Genomic DNA, 27,203 nt, shown 5'->3' on the forward strand with positions numbered 1-27,203 from the left:
GACTTCCAGAAAAAGTCTGCAAACCGGAACATTACTCTAGATTCAGGTAGGTAGCCGTGTTGGTCTGACGCAGTCAAAATATGTATAAAAAAAAAATAAAAAAAAATGCAGGCCCAGGGAAAAATAAGAGAGGAAGGGAAAGTGGCTTACAGCAATTTTAAAAACACACTTTCGGAATCAGTTAAAACAGATTACAGTCAACAGAATGAGGGGGGGGGGGCGTGTCCTAGAATGCATATCTCAGTTGTGAAAGAGAGGTGCACTTTCAGCGTATCAAGAAAACTACACAATGAAGGTGCCTTGACACCAGACAGCAGCAGGCTTGGGTCTGCAAATTCAGGTCACCCCTGCCATTCGCAATAATATAGGACAGTGGAGTTTCAGTGGAGAGACGATGGTTGGGAACATCTTGTCTCTGCATTCCCTCCCTCCCTCCCATGTTATTTTGACTGTAGAGGAGGGAGGGGTTGCAGGGGGGAAATGGGTGTGTGTGAGAGGGAATGCTTTAACCCTCCCTATCTTCTGCTTTTCCTGCTGGAAATCGCCTTTCCTACTTCTTTACTTCTATTTGGCCGTAATCCATGTTTGAAGATTCAAGTTCTGTTCTTGTCCTACACATTTCTGCCTTGGGTGTTCCCTGTCTTTTAGGACCTCTATTTCTACTCTGCTTTTAGGACTGCAACGTTTTTCTGCCCACGCTGGGATTTTTAGGTAGTGGCGCTGTGGGTTAAACCACAGAGCCTAGGGCTTGCCGATCAGAAGGTCGGCGGTTCGAATCCCAGCGATGGGGTCAGCTCCCGTTGCTTGGTCCCTGCTCCTGCCAACCTAGCAGTTGGAAAGCATGTCAAAGTGCAAGTAGATAAATAGGTACCGTTCCGGCGGGTAGGTAAACGGCGTTTCCGTGCGCTGCTCTGGTTCGGCCACATGACCCGGAAGCTGTACACTGGCTCCCTCGGCCAATAAAGCGAGATGAGCGCCGCAACCCCAGAGTCGGTCACGACTGGATCTAATGGTCAGGGGTCCCTTTACCATTAAAGAGGAATAATGGAGGTTATCCTTATTTTGCAGAACATGACATAATTCATCGAAGAATGTGCGTTTATGGGGTTTTTGTTTTCAGTGCAGACTGTAGGAGTTTGCATTCAGTCTTCATTCTCTCTCTTTGTCCAGAGCCTGTCTAGGGTCTGGGTTGAGCCTTTGTCAATAGGTATCTGATCACAACAGTTTTCAGGGTTTATTCCAGTACAGTGGTACCTCGGGTTACATATGCTTCAGGTTACATATGCTTCAGGTTACAGACTCCGTTAACCCAGAAATAGTACCTCGGGTTAAGAACTTTGCTTCAGGATGAGAACAGAAATTGCGTGGTGGCGGCGCAGCAGCAGTGGGAGGCCCCATTAGCTAAAGTGGTGCTTCAGGTTAAGAACAGTTTCAGGTTAAGAACGGACCTCTGGAACAAATTAAGTACTTAACTCGAGGTACCACTGTATTTGGCAATCATGAGAATGCAGAACAGTTCTGTAGTCTCCCCTAGGACCTTTAGTCTGTGTGATGCAATTTAATGTAAGTTTTCTGTTTGTGTTATAGTATCCGAGCCTGTATTGCAGCTGCTCATGATTGTGCTTGAAATAATAATAATAAATAATAAATATAAGTTCTACAGGAGTTATTAACTAAATATCATCTTACCTAACACCAGAATTTGCATTTGTTTTCACGGTTCATCTGCTCAGTAATGCAGCTGTTATTTTCTCTTCCCGCCCCCTCTCACATGAATTAACATTTCCTTGCTCAGGAAGGGATTAGACTAGACAGCTCATTATCACAGTAGATGTTAGATAAGTTTAATCTATTGTCAAATTCTCCGGTTGCTTTGTTTAGTCCCTTCCTGTAGTTGAGCAAAATAAAAAATAAAAAAGCTTGTTCATTTGGACAAAGAAATGTGCTATAATATTGCAGATCTGTGAGTGTTCTGCATGCAAAAGCAGTCTTCTTGTTCCCGATTCTTAGGCCTGTTTTCACTGTTTTTGTTTGTAAAATATATTGTAGTTGCAGTTTGTGGTTATGACACAAAAAATAGCTGACCACCCACCTCTGTTGTTCCTCCTAGATATTTAATACGAAGCCTCTCCAGGTGATATTTCCATCTCAGGAGGATCCTGACAGCCCACTTATCGATCTGGATCTACACCTTCCCTTCCTATGCTTCAAACCGGAACAAGTGTTACAGGTATAGCATGGCTGTCTTGTTTTAAGCAGGTGGAAACTGGATCCGTGTATAGTTTGTGGGAGTTGCACAGAATTACTTTGCACTCCAAGGCCCCCAAGCCCTTCCCTTGAAAATAACTTCACACTGACATGTAATTTTAGTTTAAGTTATTGGGCAAAATTTAGGCCACAACTTTATTGATTACAGCAAAGTGAGCAGTGTTGGCTTAGGCATTGGCAACAGACTATAACTGACTCCTGCCTCTCTGGCTGGGAGTCTGAAAGGGTAAACACCAAATGAGAGAGCAACATCGATGAAGACCAACGAAGCTCACCCCGGGGTTCCTGTTGTCCTGGCATGGCCCTAGCCCCTCAAGTGGACTTCGGACAAGATCCAGGACCCCCAGATTCCTTTACCGGAATACCCTTATTCATGGAGGGGCAGGTGATGGCCGCACCTCCCCTCCCACACACTTCAATAAGCCAATGCCTCACTGCTAAACCTTACAAAGTTGTGACGATTGCTAAGGGGGTAGGCGAAAACCAAGTGGCCACATCCAATTTGCCAAATGGAAAAATTCCTACCCAGCCCCTGCTCCAAAGCAAGCGACCCAATCCAATGCAAGGCCAAAGCAGCAGCACCTAAAATTAGGGAGGGAGGGCAGGTGTTCGGCAGCACGAATGCAAGTACCCCCAGTTACGCGGTGCTGCCGCTTTTATAGGCCCCAGGAATCGCGCCAACTGCCCTGATTGGCCCAAACAGCCTGGCGCGATCCCGGGGCCCAACGGTTATGGCTTGGGCCACTCCCGGCAACAACTCTCCCAGCGAGGGTGCCTTAGGGGCCCGCGCGCAACCAGGACCCTCATTAAGGAGGATCCCATTTGTAAATAATTTCAGCTTAATGCCCTTGTTCTGAATGAGTGAAATGGGCCTCTGGCAGGGAGCGTGCGAGAAGACATACCATACTTTTAACGACGGGAACACAGCGATCCACATAACCAGGCAATGTCTCACCCGCCTTTCCATAGTGAGACCAGGGCTTTGGCAGGGTTGCCGTAAATCCTGAATGCTCGTAGTGGCAGGGAGAGTAAGAAGTCAGAGGGATGTTGCCAGTTCAATTCTCCTTCCATCTTTCTGCTAGACGGGATGTAATAAGAGTTACTGAGATGAGGGCCTTCTCGGTAGTGACACCCACCCTGTGGAACGCCTTCCCACCAGATGTCAAAGAGAAAAACAACTACCAGACTTTTAGAAGACATCTGAAGGCAGCCCTGCCTAGGGAAGCTTTTAATGTTTAATAGGTTATTGTATTTTAGTGTTCTGTTGGAAGCCGCCCAGAGTGGCTGGGGAAACCCAGCCAGATGGGCGGGGTATAAATTAATATTATTATGACTTTTGTAAAGTATGCCAAGCACTTAAAATTTGTTAAATAAATGATAAGGTGCTGTTACGCTGAAGCTCTCCCTATATGGAATTTATGGTGGCCTGTTTTCCCTCCCTTTCCAGATCATAACCTGCATTTTAACAGAGCGGAAGATTGTTTTGTTTTCCTCTGACTGGGCATTGCTGACGCTCATATCCGAGTGCTTCATGATGTACATCCACCCTATTCAGTGGCAGCACACTTTCGTACCCATTCTGTCTCGTCAGATGTTGGATTTCGTCATGGCTCCTACATCCTTCCTCATGGGGTGCCACATTGATCATTTTGGAGAGGTTTGCAAGGTGTGCTGTGGGTCATTTCCAGTTCTGCTTCTCTGCTTCTCTCACCTATAAAATGCATTCAGAGGTACAGGTAACTCCACATTTGTGCTGGAGTTGCGTTCTGGGTTACTGCCCACTTGCATGGGATCAGAAGCCCATTGAAAAAGCCTGTGAACCCCTTTTTCTACCTCCATCCCACCCTTTTAGTGACGTTCCAGTAATGTCCTTATGACTTATCTAGGTCACTTCCAGGTATTTATTTACGGGACCGCCTCTCCTGGAATGCCCTGCAGAAGACCTTAAGGTCCATGAATAACCATAGTTTAGTGGTCCCGGGCCCTAAGGAAGTCAGACTATCCTCCACCAGGGCCAGCGCCTTCTCAGTGATGGCTCCGACCTGGTGGAATGCTCTGTGCCATGAGACTAGGACCCTTCAGGATTTAACCTCCTTCCGCCGGGCCTGTAAGACAGAGCTATTCTGCCTGGCCTTTAATCTGAATTCAGCCTGATCTTTTATTTCCCTTCTCTTCCCTCCACCTACCCCTTTTATGAAGATCCCACAGCTAATTCTCCCCTGGCCTCCTCGCTGGCCCAAGTAGGACTAATTCAGCCAGCTAGCCTTGGGGATTATCTAATGCTTATCTAATACGAATTAAAAATGGAAAATGGTTTATACGAACACATGGTATTATAGATAACTGGGCCCTTTTGAAGAGATTACGCATTTAATAATATTCGTCATGTATGTAGTGCACCCATTTAATCTGCTTCTTAGCTGTGCTGTGGCTGCAACCCCAGATAAACAACCGAGTGGCAAAGGATGAACTTCTCTGCCACTGCCCCTGCCTCCTGAATTCTGGCTCTTGCTCGCACTGCTATTGCCATGATTGCTCTGTAAATCCCCTGACATTTCTCATACTTGCTGCCACCACCAGTGCAGTCTCAGCTCAGACCCTTTCACGGGGGATTATAAATGCTGGTTCATCTTCCAGGGAACCCTGAGAGTTAGCTCATTTCCTGTTTTATAGGGTTGTGGCCATGCTCTAAAGAACTGGCTCCCGTTGTCAGCCTTCACATCTGAAAGAACTCTTCAGTCTTTTCGGAATGGGAAGATTTGTGTAGGATATTTTCGCACAAGTCCAAGCGGCTCCCCAGCGAGGCTGCGATGGACTGGATGGAAACGCAGGAAGTTGCCTTGTTCTGAGTCAGACATTTGCCCCATCTATCTCAGTGCTGTCTACACGGACTGACAGTGGTTCTTTGTGGTTTCAGATGGGCATCTCCTGTAGTTGCCACACATTGAACCAAGACTTTTTGCATGCAAAGTACCGTATTTTTCGCTCTATAAGACGCACCAGACCACAAGACGCACCTAGTTTTTGGAGGAAGAAAACAAGAAAAAAAATATTCTGAATCTCAGAAGCCAGAACAGCAAGAGGGATCGCTGGGCAGTGAAAGCAGCAATCCCTCTTGCTGTTCTGGCTTCTGGGATAGCTGCGCAGCCTGCATTCGCTCCACAAGACGCACACACATTTCCCCTTACTTTTAGGAGGGAAAAAGTGAGTCTTATAGAGCAAAAAATACGGTATATTCTCCACCACTGATCTCCTCCCCTCGGTTTGAACTGTGTTTTAATATTTTATCCACAGATAAGATCAGTGCTTTTGTTCATAGATTATTGCTCTGTGACAGGGTGGATTTGATTTTTTTTTTTTAATAAATATTTATTAGCATTTCAATAATACACATAGACACACACACAAAAAAGAAAAAATAACAAAAAATACAAAAATTTAGAAAAAGAAAACAATTAAAAACAAATGAAATTTCAATTGCTTATTTTCATATAACTTCTTTCTTAGACCTCCTCTCCCCTCCCCTTCTTGTATTCCAGTTCAAGTTATTAGTCCTGCAAATCCTTATTACTTAATTCTCAACCTTAAACTTAATAATTTTAACATACTGTAATTTTACCTTTCCTCATTCTTCCATAAAATTATTATTGCATTCCTCATTTTCATTTCATTTTAACCATTTTAGACACCAATTTTATCTTATCTAATCTTAAACATCTTATACATCATTTCTTATTCTTTAACATATTTCTTAAAGTCAATATTTCCCTTCCATGGCTTTCCCAACTTCCATACAAATATCAAAACAAATTAAAAGTAAGTAATTAAGAATTCTGTACCCTTTGGATTACCAAACTCCAACCCCCCTTTCCCGGTTTGGTCCCCAATAAATGTTCATCAATCAATACTGTTTAACCTGGAGATCTCACGTCCGAGGCTCTCAAGTCACCCTCAGTTCCTCTCTGACCGGCCACTTGGATAGTCCTTTAGGTTAAGCCCCAAGGCTCGAAGGGGCTCTGACCCAACAAGATCCATGATTTTTCCAGTTGGCCCTCCATATTTAAGATTAATACTAATGAGGTGCTCCACTCTCAAATTTGCAATTTCCAACTCAGTCCAAACTTTCCACCTCAAATTTTTATTCTCCTTTGTTGTCTGCATGCCAGGCCCCAAACTGTAATTCTCCCTTGACATCTGCAAAATTACCAGTCCACCTTCCTTTTCCTCAAAATCCACAGTCTCATGGCTCTCAAATTCCTCTTGTTGTTGATGTATATAAACTTCCTGCCTCCACTCCCTGTCAGCTTCAACAATGTTGTTTACTGCCAGGGCCAGAGTGTTCGCATTTGTAGTCAAAACATCTGTCTGATCTTGTAACTTTCCCAGGAGAGCCAGTATTTTGTTGAGTTTAGTCTGATTATTGCTTCTTTCAGCCATTTTTGCAGTGTCTCTCAGTTTAAAAACCAGTCAGTAAGTTAATTTGTAGCTGCTCTCCCTTATTTTCTAGAAGTTGCAACAAATATAGCCAGCAGATGCAACAAAGACAAAGTTCCCTTTATCCTTTCCTTTTGACAGCTATTTTGACAGCTGTCAAAATCTTCAATAGTTCCTCAACAGGTTCTCTCACGGGGCGCCCCCGGGTTCTGGGGGGGTGAAACTTTAGCTCCAAACGTTAAGTTTATCCTCCAGTAAAGTTTATAGCGTCAAGCCGTGAAGGTTGTTTTTTTTATAAAAAAAAAGAGTTCTCTCGACCTTAAGTTGCAAGCTCTTTGCGTTAGAATATCTACTCAAAGGGGGGGGGCGACTTCCTTTTTGACCCTTCCCCGCTCGTTCCCAATTCAGAAAAAATTTGTTTAAGATCCAAATTCCATATTTACTCACGGGTTCTTGTTTTTAAGTCCGAATGTTCCAAGGAAAAAGTCAGCGCTTCTCCGACAATGGCATGCGGCTTCGCTCCGCAGAAGGAGCAATCGACTCACAGCACCGCGCCGTCCCCCGTCCCCGTTCCTGAGCCTTTAAAAAGGCTCCTTCGCGGTTTGGGGGGGCGCAAATGGTGCCCGCCGAGTCACCACGTTCACAGGCATCAGCGCCTGTGATTTTTAGGGGTCCCCGCGTCGCCGGCGCGGACAAGACCCGATCCTGCGGAGCCGATTCCCTCCGGAGCTCGGAGGGAATCCGCCATTAATCGGCAGCGCTAACCCGGAAGTCCAGGGTGGATTTGATTTAAATCAAATCGATTTAAATCATGATTTAAATCACTTGTCAGTAAGACTTGATTTAAATCCTTTTTTTTTACAGAAAGACTCATTCTTGCAGGTATAATCTTAATATTTACAACCAGATGAAGGTTTCAATTTTGGAATAATAAATTTTCAGAGCAAATTTTACACTTATTTCAAAAATTACTGATTTGGTTATACTATTAGAAATACATAGGCAGGTAATTATGAAATTATTGTGAGGTTTAATAAGTTAACTGTTTATATCTGGACAATTTTTCTGCTGTACTTTATTGGAAGGAGAAAAATAATCATTTCCTTAACAATTTATTTAACTAAAACAATAACATTATAGCATATATATCCATGTTTGTTAACTGATGTGGTTAAACATTTTAAAAAAAAAAAACTTAGACTGAGTTTTAGCACACATGAAAAACTTAAAACAAATCCTTTTTTCCTGATGAATAGCCTTCATCATCGAAAACTATATTTAGAAAGATTTTTTCCTCCAAAAGCATTTTATTTTAAAAATCCAATTTAAAATTTTAAAAATCTGATTATTAAAAATTATTATTGATTTTTATCTACCCTGCTCTGTGACCAAAAATTTGAAACCTACGTATTTTTATTCATATGGGGCTGGATTAAACTACGGTACCTGGCTTCATTTGCAGAAGCCAGAGCATCCCAGCACAGCAGGGCTTATTCCCTCCCCTTCCTTACTGTATTGCCCGCTAATCCATTCTGGGGGTTGAGAAGAACCCCCGGAACAGTGTACAGAAGGAGGAAAGGGGAGAGCATCCCTTTGGCCAAGTAAAAATGATTTCACAAAACAATCTCCTAAGTGCTGTATTGAATTCCGCCCACGTTAAGTGAGATACCTCATGTGGTATTCAGCTAAGCATTGCTCAGGGTAGATCCACTGAGATTCACCAAATCAGTTTCATTAATTTCAGTAATTCTACTCCTGAGTAAAACTTAATTTTAATTGCATTTTATGGGTGGTATTCAGTTATTCCCTTGTTAATAGTGTCATAGCTTGCATTTTGCATTGCTTCTTCCTGCTTAATCCATATTGTTTTAAATGATGAACCTGTCTGTATCTCAAATAAAAAGGAAGCTGACGACTTAATTCTAATTAACATCGACAATGGCGATATCGCGCAATCCCAGTCATCAGAAGAGGAGACTGAAATTCCAGACATCCCACTGGAGGCGGCAAAAATCTTCATAGCAAGGTAGAGATAAATGCTAAGGATGAAAAAATGAAATTGTTTGGCAAAGACACATTGCGATTTTGTGCACCTGCTCATTCTCTTGCTTGGCGAAGGAGTGTGAGGTAGTGAGGTGCGTGGGGACTGAAGTTATCTTCATCCAGTGAGATTAGAAAGATGGATTCCTTCGGTGGATTGAGGGACCTGGGGTGGGGGGCAACAGGGCGCCTGAATGGGGGCAAGTGGTGTGTGTTAATTAAGTTATTCCATTCACCCAAATACACGCACAGGGATGGGTTTTCTGAAATAAGCACCCAAAAACTTTGAACTGCAAAATTCTGATAATGGCGCATGATCCAGTAAGATAAAGAGTTTGTCTTCTAGGTAAAGGTAAAGGGACCGCTGACCATTAGGTCTAGTCGTGGCCGACTCTGGGGTTGTGGTGCTCATCTCGCTTTATTGGCCGAGGGAGCCGGCGTACAGCTTCCGGGTCATGTGGCCGGCATGACTAAGCTGCTTCTGGCGAACCAGAGCAGCGCACGGAAACGCCGTTTACCTTCCCGCCAGAGTGGTACCTATTTATCTACTTTGACGTGCTTTCGATCTGCTAGGTTGGCAGGAGCAGGGACCGAGCAACGGGAGCTCACCCCGTCGCGGGGATTTGAACTGCCAACCTTCTGATCGGCAAGTCCTAGGCTCTGTGGTTTAACCCAGAGCGCCACCCTTTGTCTTCTATAATACACCTAATCCCATTTTCTCTTGTGTACTGACACTTGACTGGTTGAGCAAATTCCCCCATATATACTCCAAATTCTCTCTTAAGTCTGATTGCTTGTCGAGACAGGCATAGCTTAAGGCCTTTGGTTTCAAAGGATGCCTTGAAGCCATTCCACTCTGCTTCTCCCCTTCCTACATCCCTGGGGTTACCGTTGAGGCTGGGTGATTTTTTGACTCTTGAGAAAATACCTGTCCTGTCATCTCCCCACATCTCTCTTGGATGGGGAGTGGAATCCTCAGGCTCCCCCCACCCAGGGTGAATTTGATTTAACTTTTAGGGAGTTACGTGCTCTTTCCCCCCCTGCAGGGTTGAAAATCTTCAGCTGCACTATGACCTGGAGCTCTCCCACCTTGCTTCCTGCACAGACCTTGGTGAAGTTCAGCTGCGAAGGAGGATTTGGCAACAGAGGCTGAATTCTGAAATTCAACAGATTACTCTGCAGTTAATAGTCAATATTTTTAGGTAGGTGCTGAAATAACGCTCGCACAGTGCATGATTCTGGAACTCAAAGCATTTGCACTCCCTCTCTCTCTCTCTCTCTCTCTCTCTCTCTCTCTCTCTCTCTCTCTGAGCTTCTGCTGCTCTGTTCTGTGCTAAAGCAAAGAGTCCCTTGATTCAGTGAAGGAATAAATGAGGCATTGACTCTGACACTCAGTTATGGCAGTGTTTCTCCTGGGCATAGGGTTGGCTCCAGCAGTTATCTTTCCGCAAGGGCCGACATTGATGCTGAAATCCAGCATCGCCTGAGCTCTGTGAGTGCGGCTTTCTCCTGATTGAAATGCAGAGTGTTTGAGGACCGGGACATTCACAGGGAAACCGAAATGCTTGTTTACAAAGCTATTGTACTACCAAGCTTGCTGTATGCCTGTGAAACATGGACCACTTATAAACGCCAACTCCTGGAAAGATTCCATTTTGTCTCCGAAAAATCTTACACATCACTTGGGAAGACAGGTGAACTAAGGTCAGTGTACTGGAAGAAGCAAAGATCACCAGTGTTGAAGCAATGATTCTTCAACATCAACTTCGTTGGACTGGTCATGTTGTGCCGATGCCTGATGATCGTCTTCCAAAGCAACTACTCTATTCCGAACTTAAAAATGGAAAGCGTAATGCTGGTGGTCAACAAAAGAGGTTTAAAGACTGTCTCAAGGCAAATCTTAAAAATGTAGTATAAACACCAAAAATTGGGAAACACTTGCCTGTGAGCGCTCCAATTGGAGAACAGGCTTTACCAAAGTTGTCATGGGCTTTGAAGACACTCGAATTCAGGACGCAAGGGAGAAATGTGGTAAACCCTCACCGTGATCAACTCCGGCCTGGAAACCAATGTCCCCACTGTGGAAGGACATGTGTATCCAGAATTGGCCTCCACAGTCACTTATGGACTCATGGTTAAAACCGTGTTTATGGAAGACAATCTTACTCAGCTACAAGTGATTGCCAAAGAAGAAAGAAGATGGGTGGCTGTTGTGAGAGCAAGATGCTGCACTAAATGGGCTTCCATTCTGATGTGTCAGGGCTCCTTTTAACTTCATAGAGGTAAAGGTAAGGGGACCCCTGACCATTAGGTCCAGTTGTGACTGACTCTGGGGTTGTGGCGCTCATCTCGCTTTATTGGCTGAGGGAGCCGGCGTACAGCTTCCGGGTCATGTGGCCAGCATGACTAAGCCGCTTCTGGCAAACCAGAGCAGCGCACGGAAACGCTGTTCACCTTCCCGCCAGAGCGGTACCTATTTATCTACTTGCACTTGACGTGCTTTTGAACTGCTAGGTGGGCATGAGCTGGGACTGAACAACGGGAGCTCACCCCGTCGTGGGGATTCGAAATGCCAACCTTCTGATTGGCAAGTCCTAGGCTCTGTGGTTTAACACACAGCGCCACCCACATCCCTTTTAACTTCATAGTGAATGTTAATTACCCTAATTTACGTTAGATGTACTTTTCAGCTGTCCGGCTGGAAAGTGCATTGCATTACTCATCAGACTTGCGGCTGGTTGGAGGGGGGGGGGGCACTGCAAACAATTCAGTGAGTAATGTTATGAATCTCCCCAGGCTTCCAGGACTTAGTCTTGAGGACAGAATCCTTGTTAAGAGAAAGGGATTACATGCTTGTAGCTTTCAAGTGGGTTTTTGGCTGTTGCCAGTTGACTCTGTGTGAATTCATTGTAATGTGGCGACTGAGGGTGGAATTCAAATAAGTTTTACTTTGAATAGACCTATTGGATGGGCTTCAACTAAGTTGACGTGTGCATGGAATGAGGTCCATTCATGTAGCAGGACTCCCTCCCCTCTGTCCTCCCCCCATCTACTCTGGGGGGGTTAACTGTGCCTAAATTAAGGTTAACGGTCCACCTGAATTTTGGCACTCATTTGACGTTTGCCTTTGTATCCATGCAGCTGTGACATTTCCTGATGCCTTGCTGATCTTAACTGTGGTTAAAATAACTGAGAGCATCCTACAAGTTTGTGTTCTCTCTTCTCCTCCTCAATTCCTCCCCTTCCCTTTCCAGTGTTAACTATGGGATTGCAAAGGCTGCTGACCATAGTTTGCTTCCAATGAGAGCTAGAAATGCGCCTGAGTTGTTTTTAATGGTCAATTCAGTGCAGACACGATTCTGCCCTCTGGTCACTGCTGAAAAGCTAGTGGAGTTTTGGTGGAAGAAGATGAGTCGGTGTGGAACGAGGTCAATAAATGTTGCATCTACCCAAGGTCATAACACCAGTTGAGCATCATTGTGGTTGCTTTTTTAAAAAAGAGCGAGCGAGAGAAAATAATTTGGAATCGGGGGGGGGGGGGGAATGCTAGGGATGTCTTTTTCAAAACTGCAATATTAATTCACTGCACAGAATTGGTACCCCTAGCACCATAGTCAGGCGTACCAACACTCAGGGGAAATTATTGCTGCCTTCATAAATATTTGAGCTAATGCTTTCTTTGAAGAGGTAAAGTTTTACAGTTCTAAAGCCAAACAATGTTCTGTCAATGGACTTGAGATTTTTGTTTCGTCCTTTTCTTCCAACTTTCCCTTTGTTCTTCTTTTCCACTAGTGTCTTTCCTTTCTTCTACTGCTTTATGCGCCAGAATCCAGGACCAAGAAAAATACAAATGCGAAGCGTTTGTTGCTTGCGAATCGGGGATGTGTGTGTTTGCAATAATTAACAATAAGGTATTGCTTGCAGACCATCTTGCTGTAATAGCCACTAGGGCAGATGGCTTTAAAAAGGGGTTAGACTGATTTGCAGAACATCAGTCACTGGCTTCAGCTATTATATACAAGAATGATCCTTCATGTGTATCAGTTTCCTAAACCTATTTGTGTGTGCATGTTCTGCCCTGAAATGCATTTCAAAATATACCAAAGTGTGCTGTCCAATTGGGAGCTTTGTTCTTATCCACAAGCAAGTTAGGGAGTGTCAGGCCAGTTTGGTCCCCTGAGATAGCTCAGTCAGTACAGCAGGAGACTTTTAATCGCAGGACTGTGGGTTCAGGCCCCAACTCACAGGGGGTTGGGCTCCCAGCTCTACACTTCTACGATTCTGTGAAAAGTGGCCCAGACAAATTCCTTCTCCACCCCTAACTTGTACACTTCCATGACACAAGCCTTTCCCCCGTGTCATTTATATGTGGTGGGTGCTCTGCTGTATTAGATGTGTTGCTGAAAGCTTGCAGGTTACAATAGAATTAAGGGGGGGGCGTGGGTTTAATGATTCCACCTAAAGAACTGAGCACAATTAATAAGGACTTTTATTCATGATTGATTTTGATAATTTTGTTTTACCAATAGGGAGGTGAAAGATCATCTGAATTATGAGCACAGAGTATTTAATAGTGAAGAATTTATGAAAACGAGAGCAGTGTGCGACCAGCAGTTTTACAAAAAGGTAAATCTTCAGAACTGATTTGTATCATTTTGTCACTCAATATTATAAAGTTTTAAAGAATCCGGGTATTTTGGATGTGGCCTGTAGCTTTCCTTCACAAGTGTTCTTTTATGGGAAGTACATGAATTCAATTATTTATTTATTTTAAGCCATTTAGCTTCTAGCTGTTTATTCATTCCTTTGGTCTTACCTGTGCAGCTCGGTCGTAAGAAGGATTTCACCTTTTGGCATAGCATTATGTAGTGGGAGAACGTTGACTAAAACCGCTGGAAAGGCCAGCTCCCTGAGTCCTTCTGCCCTCTCCTCTGAGTGGAAGAGCCTGGACTATGACATCTGTTGGCAAGGTCCAGGAAACCGCCATGAATACCTCAGTGGTAGCTGGTGGACCCTGGACCTGGTAGGGTGAATTTGTGGGGCCCGGAAGGATGAATTAGCTAGCGTTAGTGGACTGTTAAAAGTTGCCACACACAACCTATAGCAGGGGCTTCCTCAGCCTTCCAGACCTATGGGAAAAGATCATTTCCTTCAGCCTGTATATTCACTTTTAGGCCTACTTCCCAGATTATGAAATAAAGTGGTGGGATATTACTTGGTCTAGGATCTGGGAGACCACGCAGCCATGAAGTTCACTGCAAGATCTTGGGCCAAACACTGGGTTTGGCCCCAAATACCTACCCCACAGGGTTGTTTTGAGGAGAATGTGGGGAAACGAAAGACCATAAATATAAAACAAGAGGGGAGATCTCCAGTCTTTCTGCCCCTGATTCTAGGTTTGGAATAACACGAGAACAAAAACTCAAGCAGAACTAAATCTATATCAGTTAAATCTCTTTTAACATGACTAAATCTGTACCAGTTATTTGTTTAAACATGCCCTTCTAAGCTGTGAGATTGTCACACTTTGGTCTCAAGTGCCTGAGGACAAGTGGCGAAACTTACCCAATGCCAATAATTTTAACAAGGGTCCGAATTTGAGGGGCCTCCTTGGAGCTTGAGTGTCAGATCCAAATGCCCACCACCTCTTCCCCATCCTTCAACGCTATAGGTCCTGGTCATCCATTGAACATAAGCCACCAGCGTTGTTTTGGAAATGGATAACAAGAGTTTGCAGGGTGTCTCATCAACAAATTGTTGTTCGCGTGATGAAATTCTGGCGAGGCTGTCAGTGATGACTGCAACCCTTGAGAAACCAATATCCCATGTCGATAACATGCCACCTAGTGGATGAACGCAGCTAAAAAGGCACATAGAGAATAAAGAGAGAATTAGAAAAGAAGGAACTCCCACCCCCCTCCTTTCAGTTTTTCAGCCCTTGCATCGAAAAAGCGTAACAGCTCTGTCTCTTTACGATCACGTGCCTGTGTTCCTTTTCCACAATTTTGGCCAGTGTAACAGCTTTGACTCTTCTTGGAAAAGGCAAATCTGGCTGCTGTCACGTCCTGGTTGAACTCTTGCAATTTGCTCTATGTGACCGCAATAGCTCACAGGTGGCTTCTCCTCACAAGAAACCCACCCGGACACTGTGATCATCAACTGAGGCCCTTCTTTGTGTGCCTCCTCTGTGAGAAGTCTGGAGGGTGGCAACATGAGAACCAGGCCCTTTCTGCAGTGGCTTGTGGAATGCTCTCCCCAGGAAGGAGATTTGAAAGCTGCATATATATATATATATATATATATATATATATATATATATATGGGATGTGGGTGGCGCTGTGGGTTAAACGACAGAGCCTAGGACTTGCCGATCAGAAGGTCGGCGGTTTGAATCCCCGCGATGGGGTGAGCTCCCGTTGCTCAGTCCCTGCTCCTTCCAACCTAGCAGTTCGAAAGCACGTCAAAGTGCAAGTAGATAAATAGGTACCGCTCCGGCAGGAAGGTAAACGGCGTTTCTGTGCACTGCTCTGGTTTGCCAGAAGCGGCTTAGTCATGCTGGTCACATGACCCGGAAGCTGTATGCCAGCTCCCTCGGCCAATAAAGCGAGATGAGCGCCGCAACCCCAGAGTCCGCGACTGGACCTAATGGTCAGGGGTCCCTTTACCTATACACACCACACACACACACACACACACACACACATATGTGTGTGTGTGTGTGTGTGTGTGTGTGTGTTTTCCCAGTGTGGTGTAGTGGTTAGGAGCGGTAGTCTCGTAATCTGGGGAACCGGGTTCGCATCTCCGCTCCTCCACATGCAGCTGCTGGGTGACCTTGGGCCAGTCACACTTCTCTGAAGTCTCTCAGCCCCACTCACCTCACAGAGTGTTTGTTGTGGGGGAGGAAGGGAAAGGAGAATGTTAGCCGCTTTGAGACTCCTTAAAAGGGAGTGAAAGGCGGGATATCAAATCCAAACTCTTCTTCTTCTTCGCCCCTTGAGACGGAGGGCCATATTGCTTTGTTTGGCACCCCATCCCTCAGCTATGCCCACACTTAGCGAGCTCTGGCCAAATTTATCATTGAGCACCATTATGCGGTTCACTCTGTGGTCCTGTTCCCTGAGTTTGAGCACATGACTGCTCCCAGGGAGAAGATCCTGTTGTTTTTGCTTTTAAAAAGTAGCAGCAGCAGCTTGGAGAAGCAATGTGTGTGATTAAGAGCAAAAAGGGAAAGGGGAAAAAAAACAGCAAAAAGAAAAACAAACGCAGCATTGGGAAGTTTCTTTTCTTTTCTTATTTGTTTTTATTTGTATTTTGACAAACTAATAACCATAAATAAATAAGAATAAAAATGTGCACCCCACCACCGATACCATTCCGTTGTAACTATCCAGCCTCACAAAATTTCAACACCTCTTGACCCTTTTCCGTTTTAACAGTACGAATTCTACAAACACTCTCCATATCTCCTCAAAATCATTTTTCCTGCATATTCCCCATCTTACCTTAACGGCACGTGTTAATTTATCATTAATAGCTATATCCCAAACCTCTTTGTACCATTCCTCCATTTTACATTCTGCTTGCCCCTTCCACTTCCTGGCTATAATAATTTGTGCAGCTTGTCAATAAATTTGTGAGCGAGTTCTTCCTAGCCTGTGAACCTTCCACCCCATCGTAAATGGATAATAATGCTACCTCTGGTCTTTTGGTCAGAGCATTGGGAAGTTTCTTAGATAAATGTGTCTCCCCTTCCCCTCACCAAAAACCAAAACAGGTGAACTTCTGGTGTGAAGCACTAATCCAGGCTTTCTCAACCTCGGCCCTCCAGATGTTTTTGGCCTACAACTCCCATCATCCCTAGCTAGCAGGACCAGTGGTCAGGGATGATGGGAATTGTAGTCTTAAAACATCTGGAGGGCCGAGGTTGAGGAAGCCTGGTATAAAGCAATGGACTTAGCCCAGGCATCCCCAACCTATGGCCCTCCAGATATTTTGGCCTACAACTCCCATGATCCCTAGCTAACAGGACCAGTGGTCAAGGATGATGGGAATTGTAGTCTCAAAACATCTGGAGGGCCGAGGCTGAGGAAGCCTGCCCTAATCGTAAGTGTGCAGACATACAAGTCCAGCTTTAAGTGGACGTTTCATGTCAGTGAATAGCTAGCCCTTCGGATATGTCAGGATACTAACGTCACTTTCCTGTTATGCTTTGCAGGTGCTGGATACCTATATATTTCATTTTTTCCTTAAAGCTCGCCTTAACAGAAGGATGGATGCTTTTGCCCGCCTCGAGCTGAGCACCGAAGCTGAGAAAGACAGGTGAAGACGCCTTCTCACTATTTATACAGTGGCTGCATGGCAAAATACCCTTTTCTACTCTGCTGAGCACATGGCTATTTTTCTTTTCTTTTCAGGATGTTTTGCTACAGAAGCATGATTTAAAATAATCTTTGAAATCCCTTGTCCCACTTCATCAAATAATTATATGGGTTGGTAAATGTCTTTGGTAGGGACGCAGGTGGCGCTGTGGGTTAAAGCCTCAGCGCCTAGGGCTTGCCGATCGAAAGGTCGGCGGTTTGAATCCCTGCAGCGGGGTGCGCTCCCGCTGCTCGGTCCCAGCGCCTGCCAACCTAGCAGTTCGAAAGCACCTCCAGGTGCAAGTAGATAAATAGGGACCGCTTACCAGCGGGAAGGTAAACGGCGTTTCCGTGTGCGGCTCTGGCTCGCCAGAGCAGCGATGTCACGCTGGCCACGTGACCCGGAAGTGTCTCCGGACAGCGCTGGCCCCTGGCCTCTTAAGTAAGATGGGCGCACAACCCCAGAGTCTGTCAAGACTGGCCCGTACGGGCAGGGGTACCTTTACCTTTACCTTTAAATGTCTTTGGGTTTGTGAAACGCAGCCTGGGCTATGCCCTAGCCTGGGTTTCCTGATGGCCACAAGGGCAGAGAGTTTGTTGGATGCTGCAAGTAGGTTTGGTATATATATATATATGTTGTTATCTGTAGGTTAACTTCACTGCTCAGCCCAAGGAGGCCAACCATGGAAAAAGTAATTTCGAGAAGGTTTAATCCTCAGTACATGATGAGCAGGCGAATGGGACTCAGTTTGCCTAATCTGCAAGAGATTGCGCCAAAGGATGGCCCGACGAGGAATTCGTCTCTTCGGCGTTTAGACGTGAAGCAAGGTAAGAGGAGAACTTAACTGGGCTGCTGTGGTTGTTTCTCTTCTCATTCCAGTGTAAATGAAAAAGATAAAATAAACGTCAAATACAGCGCCCCTCTCTTGAACTACATTCTGAAGACCAATCCACGGCCGTTAGGGAAAGGTTGTCAGGTCTCAGAATCCAGATTCGTCCGACTGCAAAGCGCTGTGCCATTAGTTTCGCCAGTCTCCTTGCAATCCTTTTCAGAAGACTAACATAAGCAAGCCTTCCTAGTAGGGGCGTTGAAACCATTGTGGGACAGGCAAAACAATAGTCAGTGGCCTATTGCAGGCATAGGCAAACTTGGCCCTCCAGATGTTTTGGGACTACAACTCCCATCATCCCTAGCTAAAAGGACCAGTGGTCAGGGATGATGGGAATTGTAGTCTCAAAACATCTGGAGGGCCGAGTTTGGCTATGCCTGGCCTATTGCTTCCTAATCTTACTTTCATTATCGTAATCTTATTTTTATTATTTGCACGCTCCCCTTCTGACTGGGTTGCCCCAGCCACTCGAGGCAGCATTCAACAAATATAAAAGCATAATAAAACACCAAACATTAAAAGAAAACTTCCCCGTATAGGGCTGCCTTCAGATGCCTTCTAAAAGTTGTATAATTATTTTTATTTAGTTGCATTTGTTTTAGTTGTAAGCAATTGTTTGTTACCTTTTCTAGATACGAGATCAACCTCTAAGTCAGTGACTACTTTCAAGATCCCAGAAATCCACTTTCCTCTTCTGAGCCAGTGTGTCTTTTCTTACTACCTTGAATTTAATATTTATCTCAGCAGAGCTATAGATATTTTGTCTCCCGATAACTCTGCGCTTCTGGCAAGGTATTTCTACCTCCGGGGACTTATTAGTTTGATGCAAGGAAAGCTTCTGAATGCGCTTTCGGACTTCCAGAACCTTTATAAGACAGACATACGGATATTTCCCACAGACCTTGTGAGGAAAGTGGTGGAAAACCTTCCTCCTTCCGAACGTTCCCAAGCGGATCAGAAGCCAGAGCTGAAGAGGCTGATCAGTCAAGTGATGGATAACCAAAGGGAAACAAGCAAAGTAGACGACCGTGTGAAAAAATTCCAGTTGCCGAAAACACACATGCAGCTTGATGACTTTGTGAAGTTCGTTCAAGAATCTGGGATTGTCAGAGACACAGACACAATTCATCGGCTGTTTGATGCACTGACTGTAGGTAAGGGGAGAAAAATATGCTCAAAAGCAGTTGTTTTCCTCAGAATTTTTCATGCCTACCTTTTTTTCTTCCTCGAAGATTGCTCTTACTGTTGATGTAAAACATGTTCATTCCCCGATACGTTTGTTGCTGCAAAGGAGATGCTGGCAAACCTAACCAAATCAGCAAGGTACTGTATCATAAACATGGGATGCGGGTGGCTCTGTGGTCTAAACCACTGAGCCTCTTGGGCTTCCCGATCGGATGGTCACCGGTTCGAATCCCCACAATGGGGTGAGATCGCGTTGCTCGGTCCCAGCTCCTGCCAACCTAGCAGTTCGAAAGCACACCAGCGCAAGTAGATAATTAGGTACCACTGCAGCAGGAAGGTAAACAGTGTTTCCATGCGCTCTGGTTTCCATCACAGTGTGCCATTGTGCCAGAACAGTTTAGACATGCTGGCCACATGACCCGGAAAAGCTGTCTGTGGACAAACGCTGACTCCCTTGGCCTGAAGCGAGATGAGTGCTGCAACCCCATAGTCACCTTTGACTGGACTTAACCCAACAGGGCTCCTTTACCTTTACCCTTATCTGCTATAAACACAACACTCTGCACTGGACTAGAGCCTGAACTGAAATCTCTTGCTTGATCATACAGATCCAGGGTGATATGCAGGTTTTAGGGTGTGCCACGGCTCCACAAGCAGGGTTAGAGTCTCCTCGTGATGTAGAAGCCTATTGCCTACCAAGTGATTGCACGCATCCTGCAACCAATAGCCACTAAGCAAATACTGATCTGCTGCCACCTGTTCTTAGTTCTCCATTGCTAGCTTGTTGCATAGTGTCTGAGATGATTACTGCAGTGCAGACAACAACATTAGTAATAATCACTGATGACTGGTTGGATGCATATTCAGTTGTAATTTTGCTTCCATAGAATCATAAAAGTTGGAAGGGACCACGAGAGTCATCTAGTCTAACCCCCTTGCAATGCAGGGATCTTTTGCTCCATGCGGGGCTCAAACCCACAACCCTGAGATTCCCATGCTCTACTGACTGAGCTCTCTCTCTTTCTCTCCATATTTTGGTGCTCTTATTATCCCTTAATGACTTTTACAGTCATACTTCATGTCCGCTTAAGGTTGCATGTTTTCGTCTTGTGTCCCGCAGCAACCCGGAAGTACCGGGTTTCGCCGCTTGCGCATGCGCAGAAGCGCTAAATCACACTTTGCGCATGCGCAGAAGCACCAAATCGTGCTGCGCAGACGTGGTGCTTCGAGTTGCAGGCTTTTCGCATTACGGGCGGGCCTCCGGAACGGATCCCATCCGTAACACAAGGTACCACTGTACAGTGGTGCCTCGGGTTAAGTACTTAATTCGTTCCGGAGGTCCGTACTTAACCTGAAACTGTACTTAACCTGAAGCACCACTTTAGCTAATGGGGCCTCCTGCTGCTGCTGTGCCACCGGAGCACGATTTCTGTTCTCATCCTGAAGCAAAGTTCTTAACCTGAGGTACTATTTCTGGGTTAGCGGTGTCTGTAACCTGAAGCGTATGTAACCCGAGGTACCACTGTACTGTGTTTGCCCTAGTCCTGCATCCGTAGCTTAATAACGGTAGGAATGAAATGAGGCCAGTCTTGTTGCAGAGGAAAGGTCTATGAGTGAAAAACACGGGATACTTGGGCTGATTCTGTTGCTTCTCTGCAGTGCTATCATCCAAAGTGAGATGGATTTTTAAAACGGCACCTACCTTGTGCAGGCAAAACTGCCAGCTTCACGTGGTTCGGTTGATGTCTCATTTTACACTTCTAATAACCTGTGCATGTTTGCGACTGAGAGCTGGCATGCTTTCCTTGGCCAGGTCTGGAATCTGTCTCTGTGTATATTGGCTTGCATTGCCTAGGCTCAGTGGGAGACTGCGGCAATGATACCAGCAGCAATTGCAGAGTTACTTGACCCATACTTAAAATGGTAAATTGATAATAGTTGCTGAGGTATTTTTTCAGAAGGCAGTTCTGCAGGCACAGATGGTACGTATAGTAGCAGCTGATTTTGGTTTTATCTGTGGGACATCGCGGCAGGTTTAGCAATTGTTTTGTGGATGAGGTATAGCCATCGCACTGCTGTTGCTTCTCCGTGTCTTGCTGCGGATCTGTTTCTCCCGTTTCTTCTGCGACTGGGTTGCCCACTTCGTCTCACTTGCCCTATCTCCTCTTGCAAGGCCTACTCCTTATGAAGCCACTTCTTCCATTCAGAAAAAAGAGGATAGATACTTGAATTTGAGATGTTAGGGGCCGTAATGGCAGAGGCAGCAGGCCAGGAAGAAGAAAAGCGAGAGCTTACTGTTTTTATTTATATTTTATTGAAAACTTTCAGTGGAGAAATAAACTGGAGGAAGGAAGGGAAGAAATACAAAACAAAAACAGAAAAGTGCTGCAAACTGTGACAAAATACAATGTACGGTTATATAAATAATATTATTCCAATGAATATAAAATTATTAACAAGTCATTATAACTTTTATAAATGCATTCCAAATATCATTATATTTATCTATACATAATCTGTGTCCAAAAGCAATCCATTCATATGTTGAGTTATCATATCTTGTATCCATTGATCAAAGGTATTCTCTTTCCAATGAACCAATATCAGTCTTTTGGCTGCAGTAAAGGTGCAAAGAGTCCATCTAAGTTGACCCGCTGTCAAACCCCATATTGTTGGCATATGGTTTAGGATAATATTATCATCTGACAATTTTTATCCCCCCCCCAGTAGTATTTATGCATCCTAACAGGTAAAGGTAAAGGGACCCCTGACCATTAGGTCCAGTCGTGCCCGACTCTGGGGTTGCGGTGCTCATCTCACTTTATTGGCCGAGGGAGCCAGTGTTTGTCCACAGACAGCTTCCGGGTCATGTGGCCAGCATAACTAAGCTGCTTCTGGCGAACCAGAGCAGCGCACGGAAACGCCGTTTACCTTCCTGCCAGAGCGGTACCTATTTATCTACTTGCACTTTGATGTGCTTTTGAACTGCTAGGTTGGCAGGAGCAGGGACCGAGCAACGGGAGCTCACCCCGTCACGGGGATTCGAACTGCCAACCTTCTGATTGGCAAGTCCTAGGCTCTGTGGTTTAACCCACAGCGCCACCTGCGTCCCTATGCATCCTAATACTTTCCTCCAGAAATTCGTAAGCGTTGGAGATTGCATAAACCTATGTTTCAAAGAATCATTTCCCCTATTACATCTCCAGCGACACGTTGTCATAGATAATCCCTTTCTACATGAATGAAACAGAGTCCAATAAATTCTAAATGTTGTAAGACGTGGTTTATAATCTCAAAACACATTTGCCACAGAAGTTAAATCCTTTCCCCACTGCTTGGGTAAAAGGAAGAACTAGTTTGGCTTCCTGTGTCAGGTCAAACCAGGTTAGCCTGACTTTTCTCAGGGTGTCTCAGGTTGTGTAGAAATGTTAACAGGAAATAATGGTTCCTTTCATTTAAGGACATCAGAAACAAATAGACCCAGAAACATTTAAGGACTTTTACACCTACTGGAAGGAAACGGAAGCAGAGGCGCAAGAAGTAAACCTGCCCCCCAGCGTGATAGAACACTTAGACAAAAATGAATGTGTCTACAAGTTGTCGTCCTCTGTTAAAACAAACAAAGGAGTTGGGAAAATAGCCATGACTCAAAAGCGCTTGTTCCTTCTGACTGAAGGAGTTCGGCCCGGCTACCAAGAGATTGCAACTTTCAGGGACATAGAGGTGAGTGCGACATAGACTCAATACCCAAATTCCCTAATTTTGAAGATATTTATTATACAACTGCAGATTTGGGGCTACCTTATATCCCAGTTGGTGGCCTTTATAGAGGCTTTTTATATATTTATGTGCTTTAGGGCTGATGGTGGTATGCACAAGAAATAGTTGAGGCAACCCTATATCCAAAACCGTCATTATCATCTTGTGTACATGTTTGGCTTTTAACATCAGTTTTGCCATACCAAAGTTTAATTTTTCGCGTCAAATTGTGTCTGGGGCATGTTTGACAACCTATTCAGTGCTGGAAATTCTTGCCATCTCTTAATGGAACTTGCATGCAAACTCTCCCACCCCCCAGCATTTTAATAATATCGCATACAATACAATCCGGGGGCTCTGTTGCATCTGCTGCAGGTTTGGAGAACCTTTGGCCATCTGGGTGTTGCTGAATTTCAGTTCCCATCAGCCCCAGCAAGCATAGCCAATGGCCAGGCATGATGGAATTTGTAGTTCCGCAACATCTGGAAGGCTTGTGGTTTCTCCACACCTATGCTACTGTGACCATTGTTTGTTTAGAGCAGCCATGGCCAAACTTGGCCCTCCAGCTGTTTTGGGACTACAATTCCCATCATCCCTGACCACTGATCCTGTTAGCTAGGGATGTTGGGAGTTGTAGTCCCAAAACGAGCTGGAGGGCCAAGTTTGGCCATGCCTGGTTTAGAGAAAAGCAAGTCTCCGGAAAGAGCTTAGCATCCGAGGAACTGAAAAAGTTACGGGGAAGGGATTTGGAGGAGACGGCTGTGTAGCTGTACTTTGCCTCACTTCAATTTTCAGTTCTAATTTCTCCGTCTTCTCCCACTGCCCCCAAACCCAGGAAGTGAAGAGTACGACAGTTGCTTTCCTGCTTCTCCGGATTCCCACCCTAAAGATAAAAGCCGTGTCCAAAAAGGAGGTTTTCGAAGCAAATCTTAAATCTGAATGTGATCTGTGGCACTTGATGGTGAAGGAGATGTGGGCCGGGAAGAAAATGGCGGATGATCACAAGGTCTGGCACTTTGAATTGGCAGTTGAAACATGTTTTGTATTGTCAAAAGAAAAGTTTTATACGCTTTTACTATCCCGTTGACCTTTCAAATTCCCATGTTTTGCTCGCCTTCAGTTGTAAGAGGAGATTAATAATTAGAGAAGTGAAGTGACCAATTTTGCCAAGACTGCAGCCGTCATTACAAAAACCACGATACTGTTGATTAATGCACCTGACATCTTCTGTATCCGTATTTTAAACAACCGTTTTATTGTATGGCTTCCTTGGCGCACATTTCAACCTGATTCTGGATGGATTGGTGCAGTCCGTTTTTACTGTTAATTGGATGGTAGTTAAAGGTCATGACGGAAAGTATTTCCTTCCCTAAATTGGGAACTTAATAAGTAAATAAACAAAGGTTTCATATTGTTTGATTGAATTTGGTAATGTGATTATATAGAATACAGTGGTGCCTCGCAAGACGAAATTAATCCGTTCCGCGAGTCTCTTCGTCTAGCGGTTTTTTCATCTTGCGAAGCAAGCCCATTGACGGATTAGCGGATTAGCGCTATTAGCGACTTAGCGGCTTTTAGCGGCTTTTAGCGGCTTAGCGGATCAGCTGATAAGCGGTTTAGCGGCTTAGAAAAAGGGGGGGAAAGAAAAAAAAACCCCGCAGGAACTCGCAAGACATTTTCGTCTTGCGAAGCAAGCCCATAGGGAAATTCGTTTTGCGAAGCGACTCCAAAACGGAAAACCCTTTCGTCTAGCGGGTTTTCCGTCTTGCGAGGCGTTCGTCTTGCGGGGCACCACTGTATTGCATTATGCACACGTGGAAAGCCGAATGGGATGATCATGGACATACACATTGGGAGATAAACATGGGCTTTTTCTTAAAACAAAGGGAACAGAAGGCAAAAAGCAAGTATTATTATTATTTATTGAATTTACCGTATTTTTTGCTCTATAAGACTCACTTTTTCCCTCCTAAAAAGTATGGGGAAATGTGTGTGCATCTTATGGAGTAAATGCAGGCTGCGCAGCTATCCCAGAAGCCAGAACAGCAAGAGGGATTGCTGCTTTCACTGCGCAGCGATCCCTCTTGCTGTTCTGGCTTCTGAGATTCAGAATATTTTTTTCTTGTTTTCCTCCTCCAAAAACTAGGTGCGTCTTGTGGTCTGGTGCATCTTATAGAGCGAAAAATACGGTATATACTGCCCTATACCCGGAGGTCTCAGGGCGCTTCACAGAACATAATGGCTTCTTTTCATTTTGTCCCCTAGGACCCTCAGTATATTCAACAAGCACTTACAAACGTTCTCCTGATGGATGCAGTCGTGGGTGTGCTGCAGTCCTCTAAGATCATTTATGCTGCTTCCAAGCTATCTTACTTTGATAAGATGAAGAACGAAGGTGAGCTGGTTTGTGGCTTAAATGCTCCTGCTAGAAACGTTGTTCTGTATCTAAGAGCATCGTCCAGAACTCTGTTGGTTCAAGGCATCTCCAATCATGCACCAAGCCCAGGAATACCTAGGGGCCAGAGTACAGTGTGTCAGAGTTTGACTGCACCCAAAGGCCCAGGGCTAATAATAGGAGGAGCAGAATGCTAGGACCTGTTGTGTGACTATTCTGACTGCCTTCCAAACGGACTTCTGTTTTCGTTCTGTGACTGGCCTTTATTTCTTCAGGCATTTGCATGTGTTTATGCTCCTGGGCCTGACAGTAACTTTGAAAAACAACATCATGTATTTGTCTGTTCTTCTTCAGTGCCCATGATGGTCCCCAAAACAACAAGAGAAACACTCAAGCACAAGATTAATCCGTCAGCTGGGGAAACTTTTCCACAAGCAGTAGAAGTCTTACTTTATACACCAGGTATTGTTGTTGTTTAGTCGTGTCCGACTCTTCGTGCCCCATGAACCAGAGTACGCCAGGCACTCCTGTCTTCCACTGCCTCCCGCAGTTTGGTCAAACTCACCCTGGTAGCTTCGAGAACACTGTCCAACCATCTCGTCCTCTGTCATCCCCTTCTCCTTCTGCCCTCCATCTTTCCCAACCTCATGGTCTTTTCCAGGGAGTCTTCTCTTCTCATGAGGTGGCCAAAGTACTGGAGCCTCAGCTTCACGATCTGTCCTTCCAGTGAGCACTCAGGGCTGATTTCCTTAAGAATGGATGCGTTTGATCTTCTTGCAGTCCATGGGACTTTCAAGAGTCTCCTCCAGCACCATAATTCAAAAGCATCAATTTTTCGGCAATCAGCCTTCTTTATGGTCCAGCTCTCACTTCCATACATCACCACTGGATATACCAGGTATGGAATACTGTATTCCTGGAAGGGGTGTGTGTCAGGGAACAATTGGAGTTGGTGGCACTTGGTGACATTACAGCACCCCAGTGTGTTGGGATGGGGTATGCTGGCTTCTCAACAAGTTGGGGTAGATAACAGAAAGAGGCCTCCTGGTGAGATATATGGCCGAGGAGAGGAGGCAGTAAGAACTCTGGTATCCTCATTCCAAGGCCAAATATTTATCTCACTAAAAAGGGACGCGGGTGGCGCTGTGGTCTAAACCACTGAGCCTCTTGGGCTTGCCGATAGGAAGGTCGGCGGTTCGAATCCCGCAATGGGGTGAGCTCCCGTTGCTCGGTCCCAGCTCCTGCCAACCTAGCAGTTCAAAAGCATGCCAGTGCAAGTAGATAAATAGGTACCGCTCCAGTGGGAAGGTAAACGGTGTTTCCGTGCGCTCTGGTTTCCATCGAAGTATTCTGTTGTGCCCGAAGCGGTTTAATCATGCTGGCCACATGACCTGGAAAGCTGTCTGTGGATAAACACCAGCTCCCTCGGCCTGAAAGCGAGATGAGCGCCGCAACCCCATAGTCACCTTTGACTGGACATAACCGTCCAGGGATCCTTTACTTTTTACCTTTATTTATCTCACTATTCTGTGTAGGCTAAATCAGGGTTTCCCATAATTGGGTCTCCAATTGTTTTGGACTACAATTAACATCACCCTTTACCACTGGTCCTGCTAGCTAGGGATGATGGGATTTGTAGTCCAAAGAAGAAAAAGCTGAAGACACAAGTTTGGAAAACCCTGAGCTAAATGACACATGACAGAGTAGTTCAGGAGTGAATACCATACTGCAGTGGTTCTCAGAGGCTGTGGCAGAAAAGGATGACATTCAAGGACAATCAAAGGAACATATAAGTATTTCAGTGTAGTATAGCATAGTATCAAAATAATTTATTTTGGCTATGCAACCAGAAAAAGTGTTTCTTCTCTTTCTGCT

General features: G+C 45.0%; 1 protein-coding gene across 3 annotated transcripts in view; it reads left to right on the plus strand.

Moving 5' to 3' along the window:
• Window positions 1-27,203, plus strand: part of DENND3 (DENN domain containing 3) — a 46,918-nt gene that overhangs the window by 11,672 nt on the left and 8,043 nt on the right. For all 3 annotated transcript variants that reach the window (XM_079984163.1, XM_079984162.1, XM_079984161.1), the window contains 12 exons: window positions 2,111-2,230; window positions 3,716-3,934; window positions 8,607-8,728; window positions 9,789-9,944; window positions 13,272-13,368; window positions 16,958-17,061; window positions 17,749-17,927; window positions 18,622-19,143; window positions 22,635-22,897; window positions 23,769-23,939; window positions 25,199-25,328; window positions 25,683-25,790. In XM_079984163.1, the coding sequence (XP_079840289.1) occupies window positions 2,111-2,230; window positions 3,716-3,934; window positions 8,607-8,728; window positions 9,789-9,944; window positions 13,272-13,368; window positions 16,958-17,061; window positions 17,749-17,927; window positions 18,622-19,143; window positions 22,635-22,897; window positions 23,769-23,939; window positions 25,199-25,328; window positions 25,683-25,790 (2,191 nt within the window). The remainder of the gene's footprint in view (window positions 1-2,110; window positions 2,231-3,715; window positions 3,935-8,606; window positions 8,729-9,788; window positions 9,945-13,271; window positions 13,369-16,957; window positions 17,062-17,748; window positions 17,928-18,621; window positions 19,144-22,634; window positions 22,898-23,768; window positions 23,940-25,198; window positions 25,329-25,682; window positions 25,791-27,203) is intronic.

Source organism: Podarcis cretensis (genome assembly GCF_951804945.1).
Source record: "Podarcis cretensis genome assembly, chromosome: 7".
Lineage (NCBI taxonomy): Eukaryota > Metazoa > Chordata > Lepidosauria > Squamata > Lacertidae > Podarcis > Podarcis cretensis.